Source organism: Lontra canadensis, unplaced genomic scaffold, assembly GCF_010015895.1.
Source record: "Lontra canadensis isolate GAN:19392208 unplaced genomic scaffold, GSC_riverotter_1.0 scaffold45, whole genome shotgun sequence".
NCBI classification, from domain to species: domain Eukaryota; kingdom Metazoa; phylum Chordata; class Mammalia; order Carnivora; family Mustelidae; genus Lontra; species Lontra canadensis.
In genome coordinates, this window is record NW_022631039.1 from 15726733 (window position 1) to 15741657 (window position 14925).

The 14925-nt window shown below is 45.2% G+C and overlaps 1 protein-coding gene across 5 annotated transcripts in view; it reads left to right on the forward strand.

Moving 5' to 3' along the window:
- Positions 1–14925, forward strand: part of ARHGAP17 (Rho GTPase activating protein 17) — an 83922-nt gene that overhangs the window by 44508 nt on the left and 24489 nt on the right. For all 5 annotated transcript variants that reach the window (XR_004384410.1, XM_032872863.1, XM_032872864.1 and 2 more), the window contains exons 6-12: positions 84–160; positions 3434–3545; positions 6924–6992; positions 7152–7233; positions 12007–12134; positions 14143–14254; positions 14813–14894. Coding sequence is in view for 4 of the 5 variants with exons in the window: in XM_032872863.1 (XP_032728754.1) it covers positions 84–160; positions 3434–3545; positions 6924–6992; positions 7152–7233; positions 12007–12134; positions 14143–14254; positions 14813–14894 (662 nt within the window). In the remaining variant the exon portion in view is untranslated. The remainder of the gene's footprint in view (positions 1–83; positions 161–3433; positions 3546–6923; positions 6993–7151; positions 7234–12006; positions 12135–14142; positions 14255–14812; positions 14895–14925) is intronic.

Sequence of the window (14925 nt, forward strand, 5' to 3'; positions counted from 1 at the left end):
AAGTAAATAAGTATTACCCTTTCAAATGTTAAGTTTAAAACCCCGAAGCTTATCCCATTCGATATGTGGTATGTTCTTCCTAGGTGGAGATTCCCAACATCCAAAAACAGAGGAAACAGCTCGCTAAATTGGTGTTAGACTGGGATTCGGTCAGAGCCAGGTAAGGTAGAGCTGTAAAAATAACCAGTAATGCAGGATTATTGTCCCTCCCTCAGCAACCATCTCGTCCCCAACAGATGAAAGGCCAGTTGGTGGACAAGATGCAGGTTTCCAGACTCATGCACTTGACCTGTAGACCAAGTCACACCCACTTCCACCTGCTTTTTAGGGCTTATTCTCCCAATCATGGCAATGGGGATGATGTTAGAACATCCTGTTCTTAGTGAATCAGCAGTAAAAAGAGACAGGGGGAAAAAAAAAAGGAAAAGAGAAACTTAAGTAAATGTTTTAAAGGGAGAGGGGTCAGTGGCAGGCTGTTCTATGAGTGTTCATTGCTTGGATAGGGGACCATAGGAATAAAAAGATCTGTGATCTTAGCAGTTCTGAGGGTCCTGCCCAGTCCAGACTCCGTGTAGTTATGTACTTTCATGATCAAATGCTGCTCTCAAGAGGGAGGAACTCCCACAGAACTAAGAAACCATCCCAGAGGGCTGCTGACTTGTGGGTTGATGCCTGATGACGATCTGCAGAGCCTTGTGGCAGGATTCCAGCCTAGCTCTGTCCACGAGGGCATTTGTATCAGTGACTTACGTGGCTTTCTTCTCGGATGAGAGTGGGAAATAATGGAGGCAGCCACCCCGGCCCTGTCCTTTCTTAGATTTATCACAAAGGTTGCTAAACTTTCTGTGAAGTATTTTCAGCTCTGCAACCCACGTGGTCCCTCTCACAGTTAATTAACTCTGCTGTTTTAGCATAGGAACAGCTCTGGATCATAAGTAAATGAAAGTGTGGCTGTCTCCCAATAAAACTTTATTTAAACAAGAAGTGGCTTTGTTAGCTGTTTTTGTTTGCTTTCGTTGTTGTTGTTATTGAAGAATAATTGGCACACAGTGTTGTATTAGGTGCACAACATTGATTCGACAGTTCTATACGTTGCTCAGTGTTCACCACCGTAAGTGTCGCCCCCATCTGTCCCTGTACAGTGTTACTACAGTTTTCTCAGCTGTACTGCCTATGCTGTGCTCTTCATCTCTGTAATTTACTTATTTGGTAACCGCATTCACATTGCAGTCCTGTGAAGTGGATACGATTATTTCTCTTTGGCAGATACACAGAGAGACAGCCATCATTTCCTGAGCTTCTACCTGGGACATGTTTTTTTATTGCGGATTTAGAACATGGGTAGCAATTCTACAAGGCAACCTTTCCTTGTTTCTAAAATACCACTGAGTATCAATGCACCACTGATTTAATATCTACTTTTTTGAGGGACGGGGTAGGGGGAGAAACACCACTCCATTCAATGTACAAATCACTTGTCCTGATTTAAGAAACGTTGAGCTCATAAAAGGTAATGATCATGGTAAAAATAATTGCCACCACTTACCGGACACTTGCCACGTGTGAGGCCCTGAGCTCCGTGCATGGTCTGTCAGCTCACTTGACTGTTCCACCAGTTCCTGTCATTCTGCTCATTCATGTTTTCGACAGGTCTCAGTTGGGTGCTTACTGTGTCAGACTCCATGCTAGGTACAAGTGCCAAGGCCCCTCAGGATAGGAGAGGGAACGGGGGTCGGTGGGTTAGGTAACACCCCTTCCTCTTGAAAAGAGACTTCTTTTATCGATCAGGGAGGGACCTGCACAGAGTACCCACATGACTTGCTTCATGCCTCAGAGAAGATAAACGTCTGAGCTAGGTCCCTGGCTTAAAGTCCACCGTCTTGTCTCCTTGTCACACAGACACCTGTGATTAGAATCATCTGGGACAGGACTGGGAGTGGAGGCCACCCTGAGGTTGAATTTTTTTTTTTTCTCCAGATAAGGAAGCATGTTCTAATGGTTAATTAAATGAGGCTGTGAATACTCCCTCACTAGAGTTGGTTGAGTGACATTATAGATGCTTATCTGCTAGAAGCTTCACATGTACGGCACATGTATCCTGGAGGGGATTTCAACACAGATTCTTGATCTGCATTCATGGTCTTGTCCACTTAACCAATCAAAGCAGGTATCAGAGAAATAGACAGTGGAATTTCTTTACTTCTTCCTGTGGCTCTTCCCTGGAGGAAAATGATCCTAGCTAATGACTACTTACGGCTTATTTTCTAAGCAGGAATCTGTTATATGGCAGATATAATCTGCACACACATATGCATGCATATGTATATGTATTTGCTCTCTCCCTGATTCCTTATGATGGTTCTGCAAGGCAGACGGTGTTGGCTGTCTTCGTGTTATAGATGAATTTACTGAGGCACAGAGAGGTTAAGTCATTGCCCAAGGTCACACAGCTAGTGGCGGGAGAGCCAGGCTTCAGATTTGAGCATGTCTGACTCCAAAGTCCAGGCTCTATGCGCTCACTATACAGCCTCACTAAGCTGAGCTTGGCAGACTCGCCGAAGCTCCACTGTGGGGAAATGCCTCACATCAGGAGCTGGAGAGAAGGCAGAGCATACTGTTGGGGTGGGGTGGGGGACACAGAGCAGCAGCTGGAAAGCTTGATGAATTGCTAGTATGGGTTTTCATCTCTAATAATATCCAAGTTTACATTGAAATTGCTGGCACTTTCCAGAATAGCACACATAATCCAGATTCAAACAGAAGGTCAAAGCGTACTTGAAAACCACACGGAGATTGTTTTAGATTACTGTTCCCCCTGTACTCACCTATTCTTGCTATGGTATAATTCTTCCTTTTTTCAGTGCTTCTCACCTACTGTAAAGGGAATACGAATATTCCACATGACAGTTCAGATTTGTTGAAAATTTGGTCTTTAGTATATTAATTCTAAGAACTGTTTTTTATTCTACAAGTGTTTTGCTACCTATGAATTGCTAGCTGCTTGACTGAAGTTCTGGGTTTTACATGATGGCAGTAATCACAGCTGAGGATGGTAGCAGGAAGAGTCATAGGAGCCCAAGAGGAGGACTGACTCCCAGTGGCACAGGAACATTCCAGGTCAAAGCAGGAAAGTGCAAGGGTGTTTCACTGCAAGGATGCCATGATTGGACACCACCAGAAAGGGGTTTTGCGACGTGATTTCCAGCAGTGGGTCATGTATGAGACAAGATGTGGTAGATTATATTCCGAGCAGATAGCTTTGCAAGAGTCCTGTCATGCTTGCTTCCATTCCTGGAGGATAAGCTCAAGAGAGGCTAGCATCTGATGTATGCTGTATGTTTTGGAGAAAATCTGTCTCCTTGAGGGCCCTGATTCTACAAGGTCGAGAATGTGCAGCTGCTTTTCAGATGCTGGTTGCCCCCATGTTTTGCAGGTGGAACCAGGCTCACAAATCTTCAGGAACCAACTTCCAGGGGCTTCCGTCAAAAATAGATACCCTAAAGGAAGAGATGGATGAAGCTGGAAATAAAGTAGAACTGTGCAAGGTACGAGACTTCCCTGAAAAATAATAGTTGCATCAGCCTGGTTCTTGCAAATGACAGAGGAAAGGGTAAATCCTGCAGATTATTTAGTGTTTCACACAAGTCCTATCAGAATACTCTGCATGATAGGAAAGGTGGGTTTTAGTTTCTTCTTTATTTTCTAAGACCCTGTGTTACTTTATAATGAGAATAAGACTTTTCAAAAAAAAATTTGAAGTGGGGGTGCCTGGGTGGCTCAGTTGGTTAAGCATCTGTCTCTGGCTTAGGTCATGATCCCAGAGTCTTGGGATCAAGCCCCGCATCAGGCTCCCGGCTCAGCAGAGATCCTGCTTCTCTCTCCGCCCCTCCCCACTGCACTTAGGCTCTCTCTCCCTCTCTCTCTCTTTCTCAAATAAATAAAATCTTTAAAAATTTTTTAAAAAATAAAATAAATTCGAGTAGGATATTTTTTAAAATAACAAAAATATCTGAGCTTATTTAAAATAAAGAATAGGTGAAAAAAATGGGTGGGAGAAAACCATAGCAAAACGTATAAAGTTACACCAATTAAAACAGTGCACAACAGGGGTACCTGGCTGGTTCAGTCAGTGGAGTGTGTGATCCCAGTCTTGAGGTTGTGAATTTGAGCCCCACACTGAGTGTAGAGATTATTTAAAAATACATTTTTTAACTTTGTTTTTCAAGATTTTATTTATTTATTTATATATATAGAGAGAGAGCACATGCACACTAGCCAGCAGAGGAGCAGAGGTGGAGGGAGAGAGGAATCTCAAACAGACTCCCCATTGAGCACAGAGCCCTTTGTTGGACTTTATCTCACCACCCTGAGATCATGACCTAAGTCGAATCCAAGAGTCAAACACTCAATGGACTGAGCCACCCAGGCACCCCCCAAAATAAAATCTTTTTAAAAAAATGCACAAGAAGAAAAAAATAAAAGCGCAAGAGCCACAAAAATAATCTGTGGAATAGCATAGGTTTTCTAGAATCAATGCTATTATTTTAAACAATTGAATATATAGTAAAGGGGGTCATTGTCTATCCACAGAGAAGGAAAGGATTATTTTTTAAATGTTGCTGGGACAATTGGTTTGTAATGGGGAGAAATATAATTTTTTATCTCCTAAAATAAATTCCAGATTAGATGGTTAAGTGACTACTTCCATCTATGAAGATAGCTCTTTATTCTAAATGTTATTTGAGGTGATAAAGAAACAGGCTTTTGTAAGTCTTAAGATCTGCATTTTTCTTCGTCTTATTATTCATCATTTTCTGAAAATGGAGTCTATCCTTTCAGATAGTGTTAGGACTATAATATTTTAGTTTGTTTAGGTCATACTATAATTCATTCTTCAAGATAATGAACTTTAAGATCAGTTAACTGCAGAGGCATGCCTAGGTGGCTCAGTGGGTTAAGCCTCTGCCTTCGGCTCAGGTCATGATCTCAGAGTCCTGGGATTGATCCCCACATCGGGCTCTCTGCTCAGCAGGGAGTCTGCTCCCCCTCTCCCTGCCTGCCTCTCTGCCTGCCTGTGATCTCTATCAAATAAATAAATAAATAAAATTTCAAAAAAAAAAAAAAGTCAGTTAACTGCAGTAAAATGACTTTTTTAAAGTAATATAGTGGATAGGAATTAAAACTGAACTCACAAAGTCATGTCATACATAGTCTTTGCATTTAAAAAGATGATATTCGGATAAATGCTGCTGATAAAATAGTCTCATAATGGCTTATTCTTGTTCAGAAAAGTCGTAACTTCACTAATGTAATTACATAGCTTTCCTCAGATACAGTCTAACCTGGATCTCAGCTATCGGGTACTTATCGGACATGAATTTGGCAGCGGTCTCAGGAGTCTGAGCTGGTGTGTTATGGGCTGATGTGTCTTCTCTCAACTTCCATGCCATACCTTCTCATTTCAAATGGTGAAAATAGTTTGTCTCTTTTTATGTTAACTTCCGGGTAATTTCCTGAGATTTAAGTTCTTTTTTTCACTGATTTTTTCTTTAGCTAGGTCTTATCTACTTATAATTAATTAACATCGAGTTTTGACTTTCATTTACTGTGTTTTTTGGTTCTAATTCTTCAAAGTCAGCCTTCTTTGATGGTGGAGTATTGTTTTTGCTGCTTCTTTCTTTTTTTTAAGATTTTATTTATTTGACAGATAGTGCTTATTTCTTTTTTAATGTTTAATCATTTTATATATACTTATCATAACAGTCTTTGGTAATTCTGTTTCCTCTGTGAGAGTGGTGGGCTTTTGCTTCATGGTGGATTGTTGCCTCCTGTGTTTTGCAATTTTGTATCATGTTTTGCAATTTTGTATTGTGAGCTCATTTTAAGACTTTGTGGGACCCTTAGGTATTGGCAGTGATTCTCCCTAGAGAGTGTTACCAGTTTGAGATCTTTTTTTTTTTAAGATTTTTATTTATTTATTTGAGAGAGGGAGAGAAAATGAGCAGGGGGGAGGGGCAGAAGGAGAGGGAAAAGCAGACTCCCCGCCAAGCTGGGAGCCCAATGCAGGGCTCAATCCTGGGACCCCGAGATCAGGATCTGAGCTGAAATCAGAGAGTTAACCAACTGAAACACCTAGGTGCCACTTGAGGCCATTCTTAACTAAATTTTCTCAGTTTGAGGATCCCTGGACCACACATACAGTAAACTCAAACTTTGGAGCCTCGTGAAGGCAGATCTGTGTTTACAAAATCCAGGGTAATGTTTTTACTTTCCTAGACCCAGAGCCCCATGCAAAACGCAGATACTCTAGTCTTCCCATACACTACTGAGCTCCACTTATGCCAGGTCTTTCCTCTTCCTTTTCTTTTTTTCTTAATTCATCTTTCAAGTTTTTATTTATATATTTATTTTATACACATGTGGCAGTAAAAATGTAACACTTCTTTCTCTCCTATTTTCACGCAGACGGCAACATAGCATACATAATGCTCTGTACTTCACTTCTTGATAAGGAATATTAGTCATATATTTTGGAGATCCTCCCCTATCATTCCCCTAATAAGCTTCCTTATTTATTTATTTATTTATTTTTGTCATCCCAGTTGATGGACATTTGTTTTTTTTAAGATTTTATTTATTTATTTGAGAGAGAGAGCAAGCATGAGTCGGGGGAGGGCCAGAGGAAGAGGGAGAAGCAGACTCTCCACTGAGCAGGGAGCCCTACACAGGGCTCAATCCCAGGACCCAGGATCATAACCTGACCTGAAGGCCAATGTTTAACCAGCTGAGCCATCCAGGTGCCCCACCAGTTGATGGACATTTAATCCATGGCTCATTCCGTGACATTTTGCTCTAAGAGTCCACGAATACTAATTCTCAGATGCCATTTTCTTCAGTGACCTGTCTTCCCTTCCACTCACCAGGATCAACTTGCCGCAGATATGTACAACTTTATGGCCAAAGAAGGGGAGTATGGCAAATTCTTTGTTACGGTAAGTACCTCGCCTTGCCGAAATATGAAAGCATTGTAAAAATTGAGTCATTTTAGCTTTTTTTGCAAAAGATTTCATTTTTGGTTTTGCTCAGCCATTGTGTGTGTGTCCATCCGATGCTAACGTTACTTTTGTTTTTGAATGTGGGTCTGTTCTCAGTTATTAGAAGCCCAAGCAGATTACCATAGAAAAGCATTAGCAGTCTTAGAAAAGGCCCTTCCCGAAATGCGAGCCCATCAAGGTAATGTAACCTGCGTGCTGGCTGATGCCCCCTTTCCTAAGCCTCTACCACTTCTGCCTCTGTTCTTCTTCCCCCTGACTCCTTTGCATGCCTCTCCTCTGGGTAATGCCTCTCTGCCTAGGAGAGTACTATCTCCCAGCATAATTTCATCTTTCCTCGCCACATTCTCTAATTTTCTTCCAAACCTAGATTAACCTACTAATGGGACATTCGCAGCGGTTCTGACATCTTTAGTTGTGGAGAAAGCTGGACCCTTTGGGGATGGCTGCCTGCATGGGTCTTCTGGTCTTACCCTCTTCCAAGTCCGTTATTCAGTCCATTGGGTTCAATTCTGACCCTGTGATTCCAAGAGCATACATTCTGGGGAAGATACTGTGGACCTTCTGAAAGGACTTTTAGAAGCCAGTACTTGGGGGCCCATCATCAGCATCACTGAATCATCAGGCCGTGACCCCTCCTTCCCCCTCTTCCTTGTGATCCCACAAGGCTCTGGTTCTTAGCACTCACATCTTGCCCACTGTACTCAGGCTCTCAGCCGACTTCACCCACACAAGTCATGAGTGGACTGAGCTTTCTCCTGATGCTTAGTTTTACCTGCACATTAAAGCTTTTGACTCTTAATTCTCTGATTTGCCATCAGAGCATCTCCCAGCAGAGATCATTAGACACAGCTGAGGCAGAAGTTGCCCTGTCTTCTTTGGCCATCTCATACTATCTTGCTTGCGTAGACCACACGTTGGGAGCTTAGGTTCCCCCTGCAGAATCTTTGGTATGGGCTGAAGAGGATCAAGCCAGGTGCTGAGTGTGGTGACTCTGTGATCTGGGAAGCGAGTCAGCAGGTGTATGGGTGGGATGTTTGTGTTGGGGGTGTGCACACTAACTGCCGTCCTCAAGGCTGTCACTTCTCCTAGTTTGAGGAGGGTCCCCACAGCTTCTGGCTTTGTGCATGAAAGGTTTTGGATGACAGAATTCGAAAATTCTATCTTGACCACCTGCATAGTCAGGCCTTCAGCCATCTTGAGTAAATGCGTCTGATTGACACTTCCTAGGATGAGCTGCCCTTGCTTTCCTAAGTGACCTAACATCCTTGTTGGGGGATGATGAGGTTGAGTTGCAGTGCAGAGGAGTGAAGCTGCTGGCAAACATTCAGCCTTGCGAGGGGCAGGCTCTAGCGGGGCAAGTTCCAAATGCCGAGAGCGTGTATCTGTGGGATTACCTACCCTGTGCCTGGCCCTATGTAGGACAGAATAGGAACCATCATCGTCTTAGACTTTGAATGCATTAAAGTCTGGTTTGGAGCTGACTGATAAGCATTAAAAAAGAGAAGATTGGGGTTCGTGAGCAGGTCTTTTATTTTCCCCCTAAGACTTTACTGATTTATTTGAGAGAGAGAGAGCATGAGAAGGGAGAGGGGCAGAGGGAGAAGGAGAAGCTGACTCCCCGCTGAGCAGGGAGCCCAATGCGGGGCTCAGTCCTAGGACCCTGAGATCAAAACCTCGAGCCGAAGGCAGATGCTTAACTGACTGAGCCACCCAGGCACCCCGTAAACTTTCTTTTTTAACGATTTTTTTCCCCAAGGTTTTTTTTCTTTTTTTTAAACAATTACTTCTCCCCAAGTCTGTTTTCCCTAGAGAAGTATGTCAGCAAGTGACAGGGAACAGGAAGAGGGCAGGGGGGAGGCTGAGAGTGGAACAAGGAGCAGGTGTGCGCGGCAGAAACCCAACAAAGGAAACATGATCCATCTTTCTCTCCAAGGTTGCCAAGCCTTGGGATTCAACCCCTTCCACTTCTGCTTGTCCTCCCATCTCCCTATTGTCTTAGTTCCTATCTTCCTCTTTCTTTTTCTTCTTCTGTTTTCAGAAAGACTCAGAGCATCCTTACAGTAGGAAAAAAAACCACCTTGACCCCACAGCACTGTACCCCTGTGCACCCCAATCTCACACGCACTGTCAGCCAACCCGACTTGGTACCTGCCTGTTCACAACACAGTGCCCTGTTCAGTCTCATTCTATTCTGTTCTTCTGGTAGGCTCTCTGAATGTCTCGTTTCCACCAGCCAGCCCTTCACACTGTGCACAGTCTTGCTTCTACTCCCAGTTACCCTTCTATTAAGAGTAAAAAATACTGCAGTTCCCAGTGGACCAGGCTCTTAATTGTTTGATTCTGGCATCTGATGTGGCTTGGGCTGTCTCTCCCTTGATGGAAAGTGTGCCCCTCATTGCACCTGATTGTGTCTTCCATTGTTAGGGCTGTGTATGTCCCTTCCTCATCCCTTTGTCCCCAGAGTTCCCTCCTGGTGACAGCCCCCATGTCCTCCATGTCTTCACCCTCATAGCCACCTCAGTGCTGGTTCCCTCTGAGACTCCTCTGGCTGTCCCCAGAAACTCCAATGCATCCCAGAAAGCAAGCTGATTCTTACCCCAAAACCAGCTGTCTTTTTCTCCTCTGTGTCTCCTGGGTGCCACCTCCCTTCAAACCACGCAGACTTGACCTTGGAGCCATCTTGTCCTTCCTTCTCCATACCCTGTAGCTGGGGTCCGTCTTTTCTGCCCTCTGCTGGGCCGTCTGCTCTGCTCACACCATCCCCCCTTCTCTGGGCTCTTGTCACCTTGAGCAAGAGCTATGGAATCAAATGTAAATTTTGAGACTCAAGATCCCTGGTCTTTTCTCAGCCCTTCTTCCTGGTCTGTTTCATTCAGAGCCCCCAGCTCCCTGCCTTGAAGCCAGCAGCAAACACTTTGTCTCCCAAGTCGTTCTAATGTCTGTGGTCTGTGCCAGAAGTCGCAAACGGGTGTATCTCATTTTTCAAAAAATTTTGCCACCTTTGAAACACCAGACACCTTCACATAACAATCCAATTTCTGGCTTCTCTTAAAAGTCCTGGAAGTCTGGCAATACGGGTCAGCAGGCACTAAGGGGGTGTTCAGGGCTGCCTTTCAGTGGACCCCACGCTCCCATCCTGACTCAGCACCTCGGGGGCCTCACTGGCCTCTGTGGGCACCCGCATCTGCGACCCTGATCTGTACCATTTTCTGGCCATGACTTAGCAAACATGTCTTGTCTTTTTAATGACTGTTGTATGTTTACGTGTGTGTCTCGTCTTGTCTTCCCAGTTAGAAGGGTGGGGAGTCTCTGGGAACGTGGGGCGTCCACTGTTGGAGAGGCCAGCCCCTTCGGGCAGTTTGGCTCAGGAGTTGTCTAGGTAACCGGTTCTCACGTCCTCCTTCTGCCAATGTTACACCAAGGTTGGGGGTGGGGCACACCATAGAGCGTTTCCTAGGAAGTTCCAGCAGGTGTTCAGAGGATAGGGTCAGGCATGCAGTGGCAGCGGTGGCAGGTGCCATTTGCAAAACTGCCCTGGGGGTTCTGATGTTCCCCCCAGGGGAGGGGCCTCATAGCCATTTTCTGCTTGTGTTGAGAATCATTTAGTTCAAAGGGACAAAGTGTGCAGGGAAAGGACTGGCCTCTGAGAGGAATGTCACAGAGTTCTGTCTTCTGAGAAGGACCAGACCCCCAGATGCTCTTGCTACCAGGGCTGGGGCCAGGATCAGAGATGAGGAGGATACCCACCTCCCTTGTCCTCACCCCTCTTCCACCTGGAGCCCACTTTCCATCGATTTTAACCTTGTAAAAGCTCTTGGGTCCATGGACATGGGGTTTCCCTCTTTTTCCTTCCCCTGTGTGCGGATCACGTGATGGGGTCCGTCCCCGCTCTTCCGCGTAGCTAAGGGTAAGGGGCACATCAGCGTCCTACTGCCTGCTTTGAACCCAAGGTTCGAACAGCAAAGTGGCTGCATGACAGTTGTCCATTAACGGTGCCGAGAAGGACGCGAACCCTTCCCGTCTCTGGAAGGAACTAAGTGTTGCTCAGCAAAGTAGTTTCCACGGGCTGGTTCCCCCTCTTCTGCGTCTGTGTGCGTCTCAGGCAGCTGGGGATCCGTACGCACCCACCGGCGGGCCAAACCCAGTCAAAACGCCTCTCGTTCTAATGGAATATGTCCATTCACAAAATTCTTGTTTCTGTTTCACTGCTCTACTGTGCGTACTCCTGCTAGGCTGCCTCACACCTCTTGTGGAATGAAGCAGAGTATGTGACCCCAAAATAATAGAAATGATCGCTTTACTGCTGACGCAGGCTTCAGCCTCAGCTGCTTTGGTGCTGCAGATACCGCGTGGTTTCCTACTCGGAATGTTCGGGACGTGGCTGGGGCGATGGCGCTCGGAGGCCCTGCATGTCCTGGACATATTGCGTTTAATACGAGTTCACATCGGCCGTCTTCCGGTCCTGTGTGATGACGCTTGGCTTGTGTTTAAAATCTTAAGAAGTTATTTCCTCTTACATATTGAAGGAGTCTGTTTCTTGTCCTCGAGATAGAAGGCCATTGCTGCTTTGCATGGTGAGAGTAAATTTCCTTCCAGGGAAATCCGTCTGCTCGGACTAATCCTCGGGTTAGGGTTAGCTCCAGGCGGCCCACTTGTCCCGTGCAGGAGCCCCCTCACGCCTTCTGCTCAACAGCTCCCCCTGGAGGGCGTTCAGGGCTCTGTTCTGAAAGTAACCCCCCCAGCCTGAGACCTATTCTTGTTCTAGTACATGGTAAATAACCAAAGCAAACAGAACAGATGCTTCCCCTTTTCCCAAGCCTCAACTACCAGCCTGCTAAAAAAAAAAAAAAAAAAAAAAAAAAATTCCCCTTTGGTGGTTTGGGGAGAAAAGAAACTCCCCACTGATGCCGTGAGATCACTGAGTGTCTTACTGGATGGTTTGCTGCTCTAGATAAGTGGGCGGAAAAGCCAGCCTTTGGGACGCCCTTGGAGGAACACCTGAAGCGGAGCGGCCGTGAGATTGCCCTGCCCATCGAAGCCTGCGTCATGTTGCTCCTGGAGACGGGCATGAAGGAGGAGGTGAGCGGCGCTCGGTGGCCCTGCCTGCCGCCACCTACGCTGCATGGACTGACGGCTTTCCAGCTTCAGTTGCCATGACCCACATTTTAAACGGGGACCCTGCACATTTTACCTGGAACAGACACTATGAATGAAACGAGTTTCACAGAACATTTCCCTTTTCTGTGTGTGGTACACTCTGACTTTCTTTTTCCCCACTTGATTGTTTCATTTTCGACTCTGGTTGTGATTTGTGACATTGAATTTCATTTTTTAAGAAAAGTTTTTACAAGATTTTATTTATGTATTCATGAGAGAGAGAGAGAGGGAGGCAGAGGCAGTGGGAGAAGCAGGTTCCCTGTGGAGCAGGGAGCCAGATATGGGACTTGAACCCAAGGCTCTCAGATCACAACATGAGCTGAAGGCAGATGCTCAACCAGTTGAGCCACCCAGGTGCCCTAGTGCCCCTTAATGTTTTAAAAGGTTTTATTTATTTGTTTGAGAGAGAGAGAGAAAGAGAAGGAGCGCACAGAGGGAGAGTGAGAGGGAGAAGCAGGCTCCCCACTGAACAGAGAGCCTGATGTGGGACCCAATCCCAGGACCCTGCGATCATGACCTGAGCGAAGGCAGATGCTTAACTGACTGAGCCACCCACGTGCTTACATGGCATTGAATTTCATGATGCACTAAATGGACCAGAGCTTCTGTGAGCTTTAGTTTGCTTAAAGCAGAATATTACATTTGGGTAGTACTATGCATTTTGGTGGGGGTATTTATATTCTTATCTTATGGAATCCTTATCCCCCAGAACCTCATGAACCAAGCAGGACAGGTCTTGTTACTCCTCTTCCTGGTGAGTGAGTTCATGATGGGGGGGAATCAAAATCAGATGCCAAGTCTTTTTTTTTCCCTTTTAAAAACCTTATTAAAGTATTTTATACATAGAAAATGTGTGCATAAGTAAACAGTTTGGTAAATTTCCACAAACTGAACCCATGCATGTGATCAGCACCCAGATTAAGGGACACTCCAGAAACCACCCTTGTATCTGCTTCCACTTACTGCCCCCTCCCCCACTGATGTGACCCCAACTTCTAGTAGCCGAGATCTGAGCTGCTCAGCTGGGGCCAGTTTTGTCCACTTTGGGAGATATTTGGCAAGGTCTGGAGACAGTTTTGATGGTCACAATTTTAAAAGTGGATTTGCTACTGGCTCTAGTGGGTAGAGACTTGGGCTGCTGCTGAAATGTCTCACAATGTGCAGGACAGCCCCCCACAACAAGGAATTACCTAGCCTGGAATGTCAGTACTACTGATTGAGAAACTTTGCCTAGATTAATTTTGCTTAAAAACCACATCTTATAACACCTGGACCAATGTCTTCATAGTCCTGCCTTTCTTGGTTGACCATGTGTTTTTTTCTAAGTAACTTTTAGGGCAGTGAAAGTGACAAGCAGCCTAGTCTAGCAAGTTTTCATGAGATGTCAATTTAAAACAAAATCCTAAATTTAAAAAATCTGTAGCAGCCCACCTTGTGGAAGTTTAAAATATTGCATTTATTACTATTATTTTTTTAAGATTTTGCTTATTTATTTATTTGACACACAGAGAGAGAAAGTACAAGCAGGGGGAGCAGCAGGCAGAGGGAGAAGCCTGCTGCCTGCTGAGCAGGGAGCCCGATGCGGGGCTTGATCCCAGGACTGACTGAGCCACCCAGGTGCCCCTAAAATATTGCATTTAAGTAGATTTCTAATAGGCACAGATATTTTAGCAATGGGGCAGGGCAAGAGCTCGCACTGATCAGGAATGAATTGCTCTCTGCCTATCTGTCTGCCCCTCTGCCTGCCTGCCCGTGCTTGGTCCCATCATCCCTCCCAGTCATCCCGCGAGGCAGGCAGCATCCCCGCCCTCACAGATGAGGTGTGTGGGAGTCGGGGCTGGGGTGGAAAGCTCTTCATCAACTGTATGCTGCTGCTCAGCATAAAGCCCACAATTTGAACTTGCCGCTCATGGCCTTTTGTTGTCTTTAGGGCCTTTTCCGAATTGGGGCTGGGGCCTCCAAGTTAAAGAAACTGAAAGCTGCTTTAGACTGTTCTACTTCTCACCTGGATGAGTTCTACTCTGACCCCCATGCTGTTGCAGGTGAGCTGTGAGGAGTTGCCCTCACGGGGGTGGGTCCCATCTCAGACACATCACCATTTAAAAATCCAGTGTTCATTTTCAGATTCAGATAAAATTGAAATGGTCTCCCTATATAGGTTTAATTGGACAAGCTGAAATGACAAATACAACTGAATAAGGGTACACACACACACACACACACACACCCCTTTTCCTGTTTGGGGGGTTTCTTTGTTTTCCTGATTATTAAGTAAAGGTGAAGAAGGTAGCTTCTAACCCAAATATTTGGAGACCTGCTTATATTTCCTTCTCTTCTTTCTCCTTCAGAGTCTAGATCTGCCTGGGAAATGATGTCCATTAGGTTACTTTGAAGCTAATTTTCTTTTCTACTGACCCCTCAAATCTATTTTGCAAGGGCCAGGATTTGTTTTAGGAGCACCCCACGCTCTGTGACTACTCCCGCTGATTCATGGCGTGTTTCGCATATTCTCGGCATGTTGTAACTGACATCATTTCAATTTGCGAAAATAACCCATCCCGAGATTCCCAGGCTTACCCCTTGAATGTTAACAATTTCAGGTGCTTTAAAGTCCTATTTACGGGAACTGCCTGAACCTCTGATGACTTTTAATCTGTATGAAGAATGGACACAAGTTGCAAGGTAAGTTTAAAGAACACAGTTTCCAAAGTTA